The sequence below is a fragment of the Solanum verrucosum genome, unplaced genomic scaffold (assembly GCF_900185275.1).
Source record: "Solanum verrucosum unplaced genomic scaffold, falcon-dt-bn FXZP01000255.1, whole genome shotgun sequence".
In the NCBI taxonomy this organism is placed as follows: domain Eukaryota; kingdom Viridiplantae; phylum Streptophyta; class Magnoliopsida; order Solanales; family Solanaceae; genus Solanum; species Solanum verrucosum.
Genome location: NW_026020006.1, coordinates 856,479 through 876,132, shown reverse-complemented (window position 1 = coordinate 876,132; position 19,654 = coordinate 856,479). Strand labels below are relative to the sequence as shown.

The window sequence follows — 19,654 nt, the reverse complement described above, 5'->3', positions numbered from 1 at the left end:
GTCATCTTTTTTATATTTTCTTTTTAGTCTCATGGTCAAAAGTTACGCATTATCATCTAATATTGTTTAATCAAGAGAAAAAAATATAAAATACCCCCTATAATTGCATGAAAAGTCATTTACACACCAATAATTATAAACATATTTTACTTGATCAGTGTGTATAACTTGAATCTTTTTTTTTTCTTCTTGTCATACAGGTTTTATTTGTGTGTTTTATATTAAGCACCATAACCTATGGATCAATGGCAACTATGGGGTACTTAATGTATGGACAAAATTTAATGTCACAAATAACATTAAATCTCCCTATCGGGAAAATTAGTTTGAAAATTGCGATATATACGACACTCGTTAATCCAATAACAAAGTATGCTCTTGTCGTCTCTCCAATTGCAATGGCTATTGAAGATAAATTCCCTTTACGAAAGAGTAAATTTATCGTGAGCTACTTCATCTGAATATTTTTGGTCACAGCACGGTCATTGTGGCGTTGACCGTTTCAATTTTTGGATATGTCATGACATTTGCGGACGCGCTTTTGGGCGTTACCGTGTCAATATTGTTACCATGCCTATGCTATCTCAAGATCAAGAAGCCTTCATATTTGGAAGTTATGTTTATTGGGATGATTTTGGTTTTTGGTTCTTCAGTTGCCATATCTAGAACTTACACTTCTTTGAAAAACATTATTAGTCATGTATAGAGGTGACAAATGAATGGTTTGGACAAAAATTTGATGGGTTATTCTTCACCGCACGACTTCTAGGAGACACCGTAGGTAAGCTTTTGTCTACCCTTTTTTATGAGAAACTTCAAAGCGACAACTCCATGTTCTGCAATAATTTTAACTTTTGAGGCACTTTAAGTTAATGATAAATGGTATAAGTAATCAATCAATCGAGCTATTATGACTTCATGTAAAAATCATCTAACGAAGTAAAACCCAAACGACGAGCAATTGTACAAATGTTAATGTAAAAGTAAAAGGTAGTAGTTGGGTGAATTTTTTTTCTTTGTAGATAAATTTAAAGCCAAAAAATGAAAGAATTGGTTGAAATAATGTCTCACTTGTGCAATAAATTAAAGTGGGACAAAAGAAGTGGACTAAGAATAGGAAAAATGAAACATGTGGACCTCCCTTAATTACTTTAATGATAGACATCTTAGCCCCAGCTCAATTATTTGTTTCCCTGTTTCTTGAAACAATATAATGGATATATATAGGTGAAGAACAAATCTTGCACCTTTAAAAAGATAACAAACTTTAGCAGTACGTCAAAGTGAAATTTTTACGATGATTAAATCTTACACTATTTATATATTACGCCCAATAATGTTGTAGTAACATTTATTTGAAAGGAACACTTTGTGATGTACTGTTATTATAGAGGAAAACTATGCATCTGACAATTCACTTTTCTGAACTATATTAGTCGTCGTCGAGGATCTTTGGAAATCAATTTTTCTAGATAAGAATAAATTTGTGTATACTCTACCTTTCTCAAATTTTGCTTATTGTTTATACTTGGTTTGTTGTTGTTGACTGTACTGTTTTTGGGTAAGGCTAATTCAAGAAGAGTTGGTAAATTAAGTAATGAGATAACTGATGTTTTGGAGTATTAATATATGATTCATGACCTTGTACCCATAAAATCATATGATTTAAGCTGTCGACTCGACTTTAATTATGATGCAAATTTTACTTAATTCTATGGTTAACTCTCAACTTGTATTTAACACTTGCCTTTCTTCCTCAGTAACATGATTCAAAGTAGATTGATTAGTTCATCTAATTTTTGTTGTAATTAATTGCTCATATTTCTTAAGTTTTTAAAAAATAAAATTTACAGTTTAAAATCTACAAAAATAAAGTAATTATCGGAAAAAATAAATAATCTACTTAACCCTTTGCTATATATAATGAAATTAAAATACCCCATATTAATTGAAGTGATTCAAACATAACCCTCCTTTGTTAGGGATGTACAAAATAGACTTCCAAAATATCACATTGACATTTTAGTAAAGTGAACACTACATGATACATCACATCATTTGCCCTCCACCATCGCTATCAAAATAATATACTACATATAAATCAAATGGATTGCGGTAGAATTTTAAATTCCAAACCTTAATCTTTAGGTCATTAATATGCCTTTGCACACCCCTAATAAGGTCATGAATCATATATTCTTACCACAAGCATTTTATTGTGAATTAATATGTTACAATCCAAAATAAATCAGGGTAAATTCAATGGGTCGTTAGGAGAAAAGTCAATGGGGAAAGAATTGTTTTCCGGGATTAGTGATATCACAAGCAGGCATATCCAATTTGTGCATTCCGCAAAGACTAAAGTTACTCACCCTACATAACTAGATATACCAAAGCATACCCTGTGTATAAACTCCAAACCTAATTGGGCTTTAATCGCTAATCGAAGTTAAAAGGTGGGCTTTAGTTTTAAAAATGTGCAACAAAGAAAAAAAAGTAAAAATATATTTTGTAATGCTAGAAAAAAAGTAACAAATTCATTCATAATGTTTTAGTAAATATATCTCTTTGGCAATAAAATTTAATATAATTATTTAATACTGCTCGATTCAAGATAGAACTCATGGACAATCAAGCACACAATTTACTTATTTTTCAGGGAGGGAACTTTTTAGTATTGAAATCAACAACTTGTAATCTATGTTGCTCTGACCTTTCCAAAAATATTATCGCATCAGTATCAAATCCTTCAAAAATAAACTAGTTTTTGAGAATCCCACAACATTTATTAGTTTAATACTTCTCGATTCAAAATAGAACTCATGGGCAATCAAGCACACAATTTACTTATAATTCTTCAAGACTTGAGAGAACTTTTAGTATTAAAATCAACAATTTGTAATCTATGTTGCTCGGACCTCTTCAAAAATGTTGTCCCACATGTATGGTATCCCCCAAAAACACATTACTTTACGAGGATCCAGTAACACTTTTGAAGAGTCCGAGCAGCATACGGTACTTAGTACACATTATTTAAGAAATACATTGCCAAACACATGAGTTTGGCAATGATGTTGATGATGACAATATTAAACTCCTTGACCTAACATTTTCATGAAATAAATCAGACAAACAATTCCCAATATTATCAGGTGAAAATCTTACCAACACCTCCAAATCTTTTTCCCCACTCAATACTACCATATAGTACTCATAAAAATCCCTATAAAAAGGCACCAATTTTCTTGCAATCGATACTTTGATCTCGTCTCGTAGAGTCCCATCAGGTACAACCCACGATTTCTGTCTCTGATACGTTGCTTCAAACGATTCATTGAATCGTTTGAAGTGTTCCTTAATCGTATCAGAGGAAATCGAGGGATCTAAACTCTGAGGCAAACACATAAACACCTTATTCCAAGCTACATTTTCGTATTTTGTTGAATACAACTTTACCTTTCTCTCCAAGTTCAATATCCATTCATCTCCCAATATGATCTTGAGGGTACTTCCACGTACCCTCTCGATAATGAATTGGATATTGTTAGCTAAGAAGAGATAGGATAACGCGATGTCATTGTACAACTCTGCTTTGCAATCGAGTTTGCAAAGCAGAACGAGTACAATCCAAGCCAATTTAGCACAGACTGATGAATTTTCGGGAGTTTCACTTATCAATGCACTGTCGAAATAAGTTTCAGCAAATTTCGTTGATGTAGAGTCAGAAATGATATATGAGAGGACTCCATTGTAGCTTGCTAACGAAGCCAAGTAATCCGAAACAGAGTTGGTTAACGGATGAATTCCCCCACCAGGAACTGGTGTTTTCAAGGAATTCCTCTGTATTGACTGCTCGAAATCAGAGATGATACTTAGAACAGAGATCTTAAGTTTATTTAATGACGAAACAGCTTGAACTTTGACAGATGAGATCGAATCAAACGAGAAGATTGATTCGATCTCTGGCAATAGTTCAGCTATTGCTTCGTGCAAATCCATTAAAAGAAAAATCTTTTCATGTGATTTCTTCGTCTTTGCAACGAGCTCAGGAAATTTAAGCAAAACGATTCCTCCTTCTTTGGCTATATCACTAAAACATGTTTCATTGATTGTTTTCGAGGTTGAAAAAACATGATCACAAAGAAACCTCTCTCCATAGAAGAGTGTTTTCACCGCGATTTTAGTTGAATCAATCCAATGCTTGACTTGATGTTCGAGAACATTTGGTTTCATCGCGTTAACATAAGCTGAGCTACGCGATTCAATTCCAAGACGATAGAGTCCTTCATCGACGATAGATTTCCTGATGATCCTGTAGATCTTCCAACACTCTTTTGCATAGCCAGAACCAATCATACAATCCGCGATCATTTTGAGATCAGACATTGTTAGAAGTGAAAGATGTTCAGCCTCGGAAATGGATTCAGCACCAGTAGTGTGCTGAATCTCATTTCCGGGGTCAGTTGATTCTTCTGAATCAACTGAAATTGACCTCGATATGTGTGAGGATTGACTAGACTTGGATACTGATTCAGGATCCAAATGCTCCTTTTTTGTTGACAAAATTTGGTAAAATTCATTTTCTAGTCTTTTCATAGCCTTTTGCATCAAGTTTTGTGCAAGTACAAGTTTGTTACAAGTTGAATGTTGTGTAACAAAAAAATGCATAGCTTTTTTCAAGTCTTTGACACATTGAATGTATTCTTTGGCTTCTTTTCTATCTTCTTGAAAGAGTGAAGTGAATTTTTCGTTAGACGATTCTTTATGATCCCATTTTTTGATAATAGTGTCCGCGTTATCAATATTCTCTTCCATGATAGATCGAGAGAATGTCAACGAAGGTTTCTGAGGAGGTATATGACTAGAAAAGGAAGAGAGGGATGAAGTGGTTTTCGCGAAAGAGAATAGGCTCTTTTTGGCTCTCTGTGGTGTCGATGGTGATGATGGTTCTCTCTTAGACATGTCAAGAATCGCCATTTTGTGAAAAAAAATATTTATTTATTTTTGTATCGAAACGAAAGAGTAATGATTCTTGATCTTGTAGTAAAGAAAGTTATTGTGAATATTTGGTGTAGGAATAATAGTTATGATAAGAGAGTTTAAATAGAAAAGGGAAAAATTGACTTGGTACACTAAATGGACTTGATAAAGACTTGAGATTTTTTTTTTGAAACTTTGAGGTAAGAAAGAGCCAATACAGCAGGATTTATTGACAATTGCATCTTCAAAGAGCATATTTTTTCTTTTTCTGGTTTCCCACTTGGTGTTCGATATCTGTAAAAGAGTCTGATTAATTTGGATTAGTGAATTGGAGGGGTCATTTCTGGAGGTGACGCTCCAAACATGATTTTTTTTTTCATTTTCGGAACTAAACCTAAAATATCTAATTAAGGATAAAGGAATCACAGTCATTTCATTATAACCAATATTGGTTGTAAGAGCAATTTTAAGTCCTTGATTTGAACTAAGATACTGTTTGACAAAACTCCACCAAAATTATTAAAATAAATTTTAGATCCTTAAGATGAGGGTTGAGTTGTGGGCATTGAATTTGACTGGTCATCCCAATGTATGGATACAAATCAATTCTAAAGTCTATGGTCATCCCAATATATGATTACAAATACAAAAAAATAATCTTTATGGTTCATATTAAAATAGAATTTTTAAGAAACTAGTAGGTAAATGCACAAAGCTTTCTGTATGTGCAAGTTTGGTGAAGGATCGAAACGTATTGTATATTATAATTTGTACGTAGTCTTATTTTGTGTTTCTACAATAGATTTTTTCTACAGTTTGAACTTATGACCAGTAGATCACTGGCGGCAGCTCTTACTATCGCATCAAGGATCCTCTTGTCCATTGTATATTTTTATAATGCCCTAAAGTTGTTATGTTAGATCTAGAGAAATTTAGAGAGTGTTTGTGTAAGCGACAAATTGATCAAACTGATTTATATAAATATTTTTTGACTTATCTACGTATTTAGTATACATTTGAAATGTTTATGAGCCAAAATCGATCGAAGCTATAATTTAATCACTCCTACCTTATGGCTTTTCAATTTATAATTTGCTCAAGATTTTCACATTTGTATCTTAGACTAGGGGGCAAACCTAGCTTCTAAGTTATCGATTCACATGACATAATATTTTTTATCCAAACTATGTGTATATATTAAGAAATCCATTGAATATTTATATGTATTTAACTGTAACCTCATATTTATAATATATATTTATCTAAACAGATCGATATAAAAGCCATAAATTTTAAATTCTAATTCAACACCACTCATTTCTTCCATGCCAAGCCACCTCTTTTCCATTAGATGCTTCCACATTTTTTCATGGAATTTTGGTATAAGTTCTATATTCACATATTAAATAGATAATATGAAAAATATCATTACTTTATTATTATTATTATTATTATTTCCTATTTTCACAGATAATGTAATTAGTTTGACTAAGGAAACAACTTGGAAGGTGTTATATGGGGGTTGGTATTATGGTTTTTTCAGTTGTGACCATTTCATCATTGTCCTTTAAATAAATTGATATTACGTTTCCTCTATTCAGATGAATTAATTTTTAATTTTTATTATTTAACAGTGGAACTTATGCCTAGTGGAACATAAATTCTTTAAAATCTGAAATCATTATATAACTTGTGAAATGTTATATAAAAAAATATAAAACTGTATCCAACAAAAAATTATTTATTATGAGAGAAATAAATTAAAGATCGGGAGAAAAAAAGAAGCAAATAACCATATATTCTTTTCTTTTTTCAGTTGGAAAATATTTGTCTTCTAGATAAAATGGGCTTGTTTTTTCCAAATGATTTAAGTGTACATTTTGTTATATATTTTTCTTAATAGCAATAATTATATTTTGAATAAATAGACTATATTGACTAACTAATTTATATGGAGCATGGGTGCACCTTTAACAATAAAACGACTTTCAGTTCATTAAAATGACTTCCAATTGGAAATTACAGTCAAATTGCTTATTCCATCAAAGCTATATTTTTCTAGCTAATAATTTCTAATGTTGAAATTATTTCAAGAAAAAAATTATTTCACCTTTAAGCGAAGATGTGTCCTAGTGTTCGATAAAATAGGGAAAATTATGAGTTTTTTGGTTCATTTGCTCAAGTCTGATGGGTTGAGTTATATATCTTGTTGTTTATTGGGTTGTGCACAAGCTGGACAAATACCATCAGAGTTATCTGATATATGGCTCGAGCACCATTAAAGTTACCCAATACGTGGCCAAACACAACTGAAGTTACCTGATACATATATTAATAGGATGAACTATCCGACACCTATACTATAAGCAGAAATTATACGTAAACTAGTCCAAATACCATCGACTTTGGGGAAAAAAAGGAAAAGGTTAACAATTTTTCTTGAGTACTTGGGTATCTTTATACGAAACAATCTATGCACCTCACAAAGATAGTAGTAAGATTTATACATATCACCCTCTCCACAGGGGTGAAACTAAGTAGGATTGAGGGGGTCATTTGAATCTCTTTCGATGGAAGATTACATTATTTATACACGATTAAAATTATTTTATATATATCATAAGTATGGAGCCAAAATTTGCACGAATTAAGAAAGTTCAAAATATGAAAAAGCAAACACACGAAGAAGTCGAAAGGGATTAAACATATCTATATTAGATGTTAAACACCCTTCGACTTCTTCGTGTGTTTACTTTTCCATAAATTGAACCTCCTTAATACAAATCCTCGCTCCAATACTATCTCTCCCGACTTCACTTGTAATATCACACTAAATATTTTATTAATGAAAAATGTTGGTTTGCATTATTTTAATAAGCAATCACATGGGCTACGCGTAAACATGTCTACAATAACTTTGGTTGATTAAACGAACTTGCTATTTATAATATTAATAATAAATAGCACGAGTTAGTTTTCTAGTAGCCAACTAAATTATACTCATAATTGCTCTAATGACTAATATAATACTATATGTTAGAATAATTTATTTTGACCGTTACCAAAAAATATATGTTTTGGACCAATTCAATAATTCTTGAATAATGTTAGGCATAAAAGACAAAAAAAAAAAAAAAAAAAAGGAGAAGAAAATCTTGAGGGTTGCACGTATAATGCAGAATTAGTGATTAGTCCACGGCATTTCTGTCATTAATCTCAGATCATAACTTTTATTATAATCCTTTGAAAAAAAGGCACGTTGATGGTCACTAAAAAGTTTGTTTTTATTTATTTATTCACTACTACCTAATCGACACAAATCTATGAGTAAGCAATGATAAAGAGATTTGATTTGTTAAAGATTTTGTAATGTACTAATCAAAATTAAAGGATCTTTAGTTTAGACTAATTTCACGCGGTACCTAAGATACCCCAAGAACTAGTTGTTTTCTTCTCTTTTTTTTGATTTCCCATATGGTTTTTAGTACACACATTAAAGTCCGACTAATCCAATTTCACACCACATAGGACCTCCAAGGAAGCGTTCCTGCCAAAGATTTTTCCATACCCAATGCTCTAAGGGAGAAACAACTCAATTCCACTAGTTGGCACAAAATTCAACACTCCTCCCTTTGTTCTTCTAAACTTCAATATCAAGCTATAGTACAATAAAATAGTAAAATCATAATGAATTTAATCCACACATTACGTGTTGTTTGCGCTCGTACATGAGATATCTTAGAAAAATATGTGTGAGCACAAGACATGTACATATCTTGTGTAAGTTGCTACTATGACATTAATTGAATTCCATTCAAGGTGCTAACAGCAACATGACCTCACTTAATCAAGCAATCATTTGTCTAACCAAGTCAAATGGACTTCTAAAACCCACTAGGATCAAATAAAAATCTCAACATGGCATGAAATACCTAATGAAAAGGGTACTTTTAATAACATAAAATAAGCAAACACTTGATACTAGGAACAAATAAAGCTCCATATCAGTCATGTTTCTAATGTCACAAGTGCCAAACAAAAGCAAACTAAACAAAATTTGCATGATAAATGGTTTAAACCAATATATATCCTGATTCAAACACCAAAATTTCTGCGAACTTAGATCCTAGCCTACACTTTGATAGCATACTTTCTCAAAGGGAAGTACATCTCCTTCTTCTTCTCCCTCTCCGTCTTCAAAGACGCCTGTGAGGATATAAAGAGTTTAAGTTAATGTCATTAATTATGTTGTTTTACACTTGTAGTTAGGTATCAATGACATTGCTAGGAAAGAGACAAAAGAAGATGCAGGAGATATTGAAGAAAACTGTGGCAGCATAGCATCACAAACACCCCTCATCCACATTCATTGTTTAAAAAGAGAAAGCCCTCTGTTGTAACAAGTTGTTAGGATCCGGATACAATATCTACTTAAAACTATTTGAAAAAATGTTGCAAACATAGCTCTCCTCTGTCTCAATTTACGTGGCACTGTTTGACTTGGCATAAAGTTTAAGAAAGAATGGAAGACTTTTAAAATTTGTGGTTTAAAACAATTCTTAGCATTTTGTGTGGTTATATATTAAGGAGAATTTTAAAGATAAATTATGTCTAATTATCGGAAGGCGACATTCAGTCTAGAAGGGAAAGTGTGTCCCATAAATTAGGACGGAAGGAGTAGCCAAAAATAAACAAATACTATACTCACTAAATAGTAATAGTTTCATTATTATTGGGATAGAGGACGCCATATATAGAACCAAGAGTAACATATGCATTGCAAAATTAAGACCCCAGAAGCTCAATAGCTCTAAGTGCATAAACACAAGGCTAAAATCAAGGATTACCTGGTGCTTGGTCAAACGTTTGCGGATGGCCCTAGTTTTCTTTGGGCGCAGGTCAAGAGGCAGGTATTTCTTGTTCTTGTAAACTTCCCTAAGAGCAGCCTTTTGCTTCTGTGAAATTACAGTCAGAACCTGGGCAATAGACAACCTTACCACCTTGCTGCATCCACACAATCATTAAGATAATCAGGGTCGATATCAAAAGTATAAACAAAGCCATACAACACTCAAATTGATAATAGCCAAAACATTTGCATTAGTTGATTCATTCTATCGTTTAGTCACCAAACTAAGAAAAGACACCACCAGCTACGTTTTTATTGCAAAGACACCACCAACAAAGTTTTTCTTGCATGCTATGAGTATAAACACCAATACTCCATTTCAAAAGATCACCAATACTAAGTCTCCGTACGATGTTAGAATAATAAGCTTCACTAATAACAAGCCATTAATAGCATACAAATTGCTTCACTCTCATATTACAAGGTTTCTAGCAATGCTCCCAATCACTCACTTGAAGTGGGCTTGACTGGTTATATATGTCAAGTGGGAAAAAAAGACAACACTTGAAAAGTAATTCGCAATTAATGGATCGAACTATACAGAACAATATTGTTAATCATACCGAGTGTCATTCGGGGTGCAATATAAGATAGGTAATGTACATGTAGCTCATTTCAACTGTATGCTTTCGCAATCACACTAATCACTTGCAATATACTAATCTCAAGCGAAATTATACTAAATCCAAACAACTATTAAACTAACTCAAACAAAGACAGAATGCATACATTTTGGAGAGCTTGTTAGGAGCACCACCAGTGACCTTGGCAACACGAAGAAGAGCAAGCTCTGCCTTCAAATCCTTCAACTGAGTCAGTAGATCAGGCTTCGACTTGTTCCTCAGCTCATGAACCTTGATTCTGGCTGCATTTTCACCAAAAACACAAAATTAACCACTAAAACTACATCAGATTTACGAAGCAAAATCAATCAACTCCTCCTCACTTCCAAATTAATCACAATTTCAACTACATGAAACCTCTGTATCAACTCCCCTCCGTTTACGTTCAAATTCATCATAAATCACAAAATTGTAACAAATCAATCCATCAAACTATACCTAAACTGAAAATCACTACGATAGACTATTTTTAACCGTATAAATCACAAAAATTGAAGAAAAACTATAAAATTGATTCAGAATTGGCGATTTTACAGTGATTTGAGTATACGTACCCATTGTTGATGTTGGTGGAGATAGCTACAGAGGCGGCGGCGGCGGCTCGTGAGTGTTGATTCTGAAACCCTAAATGGAATACGGACGGAATTAGGGGTATATAATAGGGTTATATACTGGGCTTTGTCTTAAGTTCTCTTTTGGGCTGGACTTGCGTAGTAATTAGTTGGCCCATATAGTTAAATTATGGGTTAGCCGTATCGATCGATCGTTCTGATCGAAGAATTAACCTAAATGGTCGTTCATACAATTTGTTTTAATAAAAAATACATGACAATTGTATAAATTATACATAATATATGTGTATAACTATATAATTTTAGTGTAACCTAGTTAAGGGGTCCATAGTTGTCGCAATCACTCGTTGGCCTTCAACTCGAGTGTTTTTATTCAATGAGCCCAAGTTTACCTTCGTGGATGAGAAATCCAGGATTTGTTGGTAGATTAGCTAGCTTGCACTCTAATATTTCATTGATCTTTTCTGGCCCTCTCTCTATGAAAATATGTGTCTATTTGTATTTTATGTGTATCGATTAGAAAATAAATAATAAAATCAGTTGGATATTTGTATAAAGATTTTCATTTAAGAAATAGTTGTAGTATATAGAGTTATGCATGTTTAGCCACTTGGAAATTAACTTTTGACGTTTGAGACTGAAGTTATAAGACTTTCGACTTAAAGTTTTAGCAACAATTTTTAAATATTTTTACTTGAATTTATAGGATTATTAACTAGAAAAGCATTGAATGCCTGAATTTTAATCATACAAACATTCAACGTGATTGTTTGAAGGTGATTTTATCAAATTCTAATTATAGTACCAATTTAAAAGCTCATAAATGAAATTTGTTATTAGTTTTCTAAAATTGTAACTCAATATTCATGTACCAACTAGTCAACTCCTAAATAAGTAGATAACCAAAATTATTATACCACTACATATCTTGTTTACTATACACTTCTTAAACCTTAACCATGGTTAATTATTTTTCACTTTGATTTATCAATTCATTAATCTTAAAATTATATGTATAAATACAAATAAAGTATATACTAATATGGTCCACCCTATGTGAGATTTTTTTTGGGGAAATTTACTCTTATGGCAGCCCACCCACGCCACCCTACCTACTCGTCAATCACAAGAATCTTCCTTGTAACCTTCACCCCTCTTTCTAGAATGTACTCGCTCCGATTATTTATTTGATTTTAACTTAATACAAAAAAAAAAAAAAATTTGTAGTTTCAAACTAAAAATATGTCAAATATATCAAAATGTCTCAAGTCGAGCGTTTATCGGAAACAATCTTTTTACTTCTAAGTTAATAATAAGATCTGTCTATATTTTATCTTCCACCCTACATTATGAGAATACATTAAGTTTATTATTGTTGTTGTTGTCAAATATATCAAAACACAAACATACGATGTGTAATACTTCCTTTGTTCCTATTTATATGTTACCATTTTAGATTTTCACGCCCCTTCAGAAATTAGGTAAGTTTACCATTGTACCTTTATTTATGTTTAGTGATCTCATGAATAACATAAATTAATTTATTTTGATTAATTTAAATGACCAATAAACATGAATTATCATTTAGTTTTTTCTATGTCTATCAAATTCATACTTTCAATATCAATAACTCTCAAGGGTAAATAAGAAGAAGAACGAAAAATTAAGGAACATATTCAAGATCAATAACTATTTATATATAGATTTTGTTAAATCACATGTATTAAGGAACATTTATTTTTGGTAAGAACGAAGATAAATAGAAACGGAGAGAATATTAGTAGTACTCTCTCCGTTTCACAAAGAGTGACCTGGTTTGACTTGGCACAAAGTTTTAGAAAATAAAGAAGACTTTTGAATCTTGTGGTCCTAAATTAAAGTTATGTTAAATGTACTAAATTGTCCTTCAATCTTGTGGCTTTAAACATGCCACGTGAAAATCTGAAATTAAAATGTTACTATCAAAAAAGGAAAGAGGTCATTCTTTTTTAAACGAAGGGAGTATTATTTTAGCGGACTACAAAGAAAAGTAGGACGAAAAAATAGAAACGGAGAGAGTAGCAAAGAAACAGAAACGTGGATCAAGTCGTCGTCGTTTTAATACTATTCAAAGTCAAAAGCAGGCAGTCTTGAATAAACAAAATCCCTAAAAACGAGTAAACATACAGCTAATCGTCTCCATATATTCCGATTTCCGATCAAAATTCCTTAATTATAGCGATAACCCATTTCTCAAATTCATCACTTTCTTCAGATTCTCCAAAAATTTCTCAAAAAATCATCAAAAATTCATCTGGGTTCAACTGATTTTGTGTTTTAGTTGATTTTGAGTTGAAAAAAAAAAGATGAACCCTTCATCTTCAACTACTGGTGGTGCTGGATCTGATGATAATACTTCAATTAGAAGAAATTCAAACCGACCCAAGTATTCAAGATTCACTCAACAGGAACTTCCAGCTTGCAAACCGATTCTAACTCCAAAATGGGTGATTTCTGTTTTTTTGCTTGTTGGTATTGTGTTTATCCCAATTGGGGTTGTTTCACTTTTAGCATCTAGAGATGTTGTTGAAATTGTTGATCGTTATGATTCTGTATGTGTGCCACTGAATTCGACAGATGATAAAATTGGGTTTATAACTAATTCTAGCATAGATAAAACATGTGTTAGGACTTTGACTGTGCCTAAGAGAATGAAGCAGCCTATTTATGTTTATTATCAGCTTGAGAATTATTATCAGAATCATCGTAGGTATGTTAAAAGTCGAAGCGATCAGCAGTTGAAAAGTGCTAGTAAAAGGGATGCTACTGGTTCTTGTGACCCGGAAGATCGTGTTAATGGTCTACCAATTGTGCCTTGTGGGTTGATTGCTTGGAGTTTGTTTAATGATACTTACAATTTTACTGTTAATAATAATCAGCTGTTGAATGTGAACAAAAATGGTATAGCTTGGAAGAGTGATATTGATCATAAGTTTGGAAAAGATGTTTTTCCGTTAAACTTTCAGACTGGGCCGCTAATTGGGGGTGGGCAGCTTAAGAATGAATCGTTGGACAAGCAAGAAGATCTAATTGTTTGGATGAGAACTGCTGCACTTCCGACGTTTAGGAAGTTGTATGGGAAGATAGAGGTGGATCTGGAGGCGGGTGATACAATAAACGTGACGTTGCTGAACAATTACAATACTTATAGTTTCGATGGAAAGAAGAAGCTTGTGCTTTCTACAACTAGCTGGATTGGTGGAAAGAATGATTTTCTTGGTATTGCTTATCTTACTGTAGGTGGATTGTGTTTCTTTTTGGCTATGGCTTTCACTGTCGTCTATCTAGTTAAGCCAAGGCAGCTTGGAGATCCAACATATTTGTCATGGAACCGGAACCCAGGAGGTAACTAGCATGCATGTGAAGTCTGTTGGCTCGAGCATTTTACCATCTAAGGTTGATGTTGACAAAGCTTGTGTCTTGTAGCAGCTATCTGTCTACAAGTTCTTTTTTTTAAAAATGTTCTGCATATACTTTTAAACTCATTTGCTAGGAAACGATGATATGTAATGAAGTATTTTCCCTTTGATAAGTGTTATTCAAAATATGTGTGTACAATCGAAGTAATTGCTTAAAAGACTTGAATGATGCCAGTAGATTATAAATGTGATATTGCAAAACATTTATGATATGTATAGTTTCGATGGAAAGAAGAACCTTGTGCTTTCTACAACTAGCTGGATTGGTGGAAAGAACGATTTTCTTTGGTATTGTTTATCCAACAGTTGGTAGATTGTGTTTCTTTCTTGCTATGGCTTTCATAATTGTGTATCTAGTTAAGCCAACATATTTGTCGTGGAATCGGAAACAGGTGGTAACAAGCATGCCCATGAAGTCTGTTTGCTTGAGCATTCTACCATCTAGTTTGGTGAGATACAAGTCTTGTGTCTTCTGGTAACTGTTTTTGTGTACAAGTTCTTTATGAAATGTTCTACATATAGCTTTAGACTCATTTGCTAGGAAACAATGATATGTTGTGAAATGTTTTTTATTTGATACGTGTTTATTCTATTTTACTTATATATAATTGAAGTAATTGCTTAAAGGTCCTGGTCATTCTCGTCTTACGCACTGTGGTGCAAGTAGATTATAAACGTGACGTTATAGTTTTGATGGCAAGAAGAAGCCTGTGCTTTCTACAACTAGTAGTTGGATTGGTGGAAAGAATGATTTTCTTGGTATTGCTGATATTACTGTTGGTAGATTGTGTTTCTTTCTGGCTATGGTTTTCATGATTGTTTATCTAGTTTAAGCCAAGGCAACTTGGAGATCCAACTTATGTGTCGTGGAATCGGAACCCAGGAGGTAACTAGCATGCCGATGATGTCTGTTTGGCTTGATCATTCAACTGTCTAGGTTGGTGAGGGATAAAGCTTGCATCTCGTAGTAGCTGTCTGTGTACAAGTAAGTGAAATGTTCTGCATATAGTATTAGACTCACTTGCTAGGAAACAGTGCTATGCAATGATGTATTTACTCTCCGCGGAAGTAATTGCTCAATGGAGCTGTTCATTTCTTGTCTTACGCACTACGGTGTGAGTAGATTATCTATAGGTTACCATCGAAGGGTTTGGTGAGATGATTGGGATCCCGCGACCCCTAATTAGAGGTAACTAACATGTCTACAAGGTGTGTTGGCTTTGAGCATTCTACCATCTAGTTTGGTGGAAGAGTCAAAGCTTGTGACTTCTAGTAACTGTTTGTGTATAAGTTCTTCATGAAATGTTCTGCATATAGTTTTTTTTTTTTTCTAGCAAAAAATGATATGAAGTACTTATTCCTCTGACATGCGATAGTGATATGAAATTATGATTTGAAATTAGATTTATATGAATTTGAAGTTTTGTTTGTACCTTCAATTTGAATTTTTTCATCGTATTAATATGAGAAGGATTGCCACTTATGATGTTTTTTCGTATATTTTTTAAATATCTAAATATTAGATTTTAAATATTGAATCAATCTAGTTCAGTTTAGCTTTGAAAATTAGTCAAATTGATGCTCATACTAAAATAAAATGTGACAAGTAAAAATGAACGAATAAAAGTATTTTCTAAGTGATACTTACCCACATTTCACTTATAAATATTTTTTGTAAAAACTATAACCAAAAATAACTACATCTTTAACTTCAACTCCATAAATTTTATAAAGTGAAAGATATTTGAAATTTATGATCAAACAGTTACTTAATTTTAAGAACCTAAAGATTTCATGTACCAATTTTAAGGTTAAAATTTAAAAGTTTGATTTTTTATTTCAAACTATGACATGTAAATTAAAATACAAAGAGTATTAATTAAAGTAGACTATGTGCTTGCTTAATTTATCTTTTAATTAATCATATTCCGCTCATTCATTTCTATTTATCACATTTCGTTTTTCGAGAGTTATATTATATCAACTTCGCCCAACATATTATTAAGATGAATTTTTTTCATCATATTAATAATATACTGAGTGTGAGGACAGAAACAGATGCCAACCAAGGAGAGTGACAAAACAAATAAGAATCGAGTTTATTTTAACCAATTGTTAGTTATATTTGAATTACATTATTTGAAATCAATGAGACCTAATTCTATATATGAATATAGAAAGTTCCATGTTCTAAATTATAAAGTTTCATTGAGGTGACTATGTATTATCTGCAACAAGCTAACACTATCCTTCAAAACAGTTTTGTAGCCAATGGCGGTAACAATCAATAGTAGAGCCAGTATTTTCACTAAGAGGTGTCAACTGTCAACACATAAAAGGTAAACACACCAAGAAAAACAAGGGGATTTAACTTATTTACGATATCTGGTTCTTTGCATTACAAAAACAAACTATTAGTGTACATATTAGTTATATAAACAACGCAAAATCCTTCAAGTGATGCTAGCAAAACGCCACAAGAACCAAAATAAAGGATCCTCTATACTACAAGTTGACAATGAAAACGCTCCAACTTACAAAATGATCATCTAGACACCTACAAAATATATCTCCACGTTCGGGACAAAACACTCATTCTTGCAGCATCCTCAATAGATATGTGATTCTGAATCTTGTGTATGTTATCTGTCATCGCCATTCTGCCTTCTGATCATTTGCAAAAAAATAAAAGAAAAGAGGGAAGTTAAACACAAGTTGAAAACATACTTTGAGATGTTGAATGTTTGTCAAAGCAAATCTTAGACCAACAACAACATACTCAGTGTAGTCCTGCAAAATGGGGTCTGGGAAGGGTAGAGTGTACGTAGACTTTACCCCTACATTCGGAGGTAGAGAGACTGTTTCTGATAGACCTTCGGAATAACTGTTACACCTATCCTCAATTTACCTTAGGTTGGACTAGAACAGTTTTTTTTGAAATTTTATTTGTGCCACATGTATATTGATTTAGAGGAGTAATATATAATATTTGAAAATGAAAAAAAAAGTAAAAGTTTAATAAATCATAATAATTAACAACTTAAAATATTTAAAAGATATAAAAATTTGGTTGAATCTCAAAATTTTATTTGTGCCACATGTAAAAAGGAGGTGCGCAAACACCCTATTGAGGAGGCGTGAGAGGCTGGTTGTAAGGGGTACACAGAGGGATAGAGGTAGGTCGAAAATGTATTAGGGAGAGGTGATTAGAGAGGACATGACACAACTTCATATTACCGGGACATGACTCAAGATAGAAAGGAGTCGAGGTCGCGTAATACGATAGATAGTAAGTAGGGGTAGAGTGTTGTCTTTCCTAGCTTTTGTTATCTATCATCATATATTGTGTATTGTGTTTCATTTTTCCCACTAATTTGTTGCTAGTATTATTTCTTTCTTGTAGGTTCTACACTGTATTTTTCATATTAATTGTTATGTTTTCATCATTGTTTTCTTCCTCTTTTACTTGTATTTGATGCACTTGAGCCCGAGGGTCCTTCGGAAACAACCTCTCGAGGTAATGATAATATATGCGTACACTCTACTCTCCTCATACCCACTTTGTGGGGATCTCACTGAGTATCTTCTTTATTTTATGTAATACTCCGTATAAGTCAAAATCAAACAAAAGACAAATAAATTAAAACGAGAAGTATTTCTTTTTCTTCATACTTTCTTGATAGGAAATAATGGTCCTTAGGACCTTAGAAGTCAACTAACATAACAATGTTAACTACTTCATTAATACATCAACTACTCCACTTCAAAAGTTAAAAGTATTATTGGAGATTTCCCCTTTTCACTTAGTTCTCAAAGAACCTATCGAAATCTCTTCTACAAACAATCAAGATGCTAAACTCTCCTTCCAAACTAGTCATTTCTTGGTTCTTGTTCTTCTTCTTGACATTGAGCAATCAATCATTTTCAGCTAGAACTCTGAATAACAATCCTTCCTCGACGAACAATCATCATCATGAACGCCATAAAACGTCCTTTTACATGCTAGATGTTCTTAGTCTAAAACACCCTTCATCAAGACCTGCATCAACAAGAGTAAATAGTCATCATCAAATTCCCTTCTCGAAACCATTAGGCTATTTCCCTCCAGTAGGAGGCATTCCCTTGACCGACACAAACCCAAATGTTGGAATGAACGGATTGCATACTCACACGCTTGATTTGGAAGGGATCAGCATGGCATTCCCAGCTATAGCCACACTTCAAGAATTAGAACTAGGGACAGTGATAACAATCGATGAGGACATATACAAAGGTTCCATTTACGGTTCATCTTTGAAGGGAAAAGCTCAAGGAATGTATGTAGCAAGTTCAGAAGACGGTAGCAGTCATATGATGGCGATGACTACTACTTTTCTTGGTAATGAGTATGAAGATAGTCTAAGGTTTTTCGGGGTGCATAGGGGCGATGTTTTTGAATCTCATATAGCAGTAATAGGAGGTACCGGAAAGTATCATGATGCAAATGGCTATGCTACTGTCAAGATTGTCAATGTAACATCTAACAAAAATGAAGAAGCATACAAGATTCTTTCATTCAATGTTTATCTTGGTTAAAGTTAGTAACTTGCTAGAGTAATCATTGAGCTGTAATTCACAATTTCTTTCTCTATTGTAATTCTTGATTGTTCAAGATTTTTATATTTGTTATAAGGGTGAAGATTTTGTGTGGAACTTTTGGTTTCTGTCAATACAAAGGGAGATGTTACATAAACTACAATTGGTGTCACCATGAACTTTTTCTAAGTGTGTTTCATCAGAAAAATGCACAGATCTTAAACAGTAGCAAAGTTATATTGAAACTCACATAAAAAAATTCTGACTACAAACATTTTACTAGATAAGCAAATCAAATTGAAGTCATGCATAGGCAAAACTGCTTTCTCCGTGCAGATTCAAAGGAAAGTGTAGGGGCAGACATAGTATAGCTAAATCGGCTGACTAAATTCGTAAAGTTAACAGTTAACAGACCAATTAAGGTGCACGGAATAAGCTGCAAAGGCCTGAAAGAAGAAATACAAACAATGCTGGAGGACGAATAGATAATACATATATGAGGATTCTTGAAGATGTGCTATTTATGAGAAAACAACT

General features: G+C 32.8%; 3 protein-coding genes across 3 annotated transcripts; 1 reads left to right on the top strand and 2 right to left on the bottom strand.

Moving 5' to 3' along the window:
- Positions 1-3,029: 3,029 nt before the first annotated feature.
- On the bottom strand, positions 3,030-5,046 carry LOC125819625 (exocyst complex component EXO70H1-like). The gene has a single exon (XM_049499084.1). It carries the CDS (start codon positions 4,975-4,977, stop codon positions 3,034-3,036), a length of 1,944 nt encoding a protein of 647 aa, XP_049355041.1. The 5' UTR covers positions 4,978-5,046; the 3' UTR covers positions 3,030-3,033.
- Positions 5,047-8,947: 3,901 nt separating this feature from the next.
- Positions 8,948-11,148, bottom strand: LOC125819657 (60S ribosomal protein L35-like). The gene is made up of 4 exons (XM_049499121.1): positions 11,067-11,148; positions 10,619-10,754; positions 9,828-9,984; positions 8,948-9,186 (listed from the first exon to the last, which is right to left on the bottom strand). The coding sequence occupies exons 1-4, from the start codon at positions 11,068-11,070 to the stop codon at positions 9,112-9,114; spliced, it is 372 nt and encodes a 123-aa protein (XP_049355078.1). The 5' UTR covers positions 11,071-11,148; the 3' UTR covers positions 8,948-9,111.
- A 2,026-nt stretch (positions 11,149-13,174) lies between these two features.
- LOC125819641 (ALA-interacting subunit 1-like) lies at positions 13,175-14,713 on the top strand. The gene has a single exon (XM_049499103.1). It carries the CDS (start codon positions 13,430-13,432, stop codon positions 14,474-14,476), a length of 1,047 nt encoding a protein of 348 aa, XP_049355060.1. The 5' UTR covers positions 13,175-13,429; the 3' UTR covers positions 14,477-14,713.
- Positions 14,714-19,654: the final 4,941 nt, after the last annotated feature.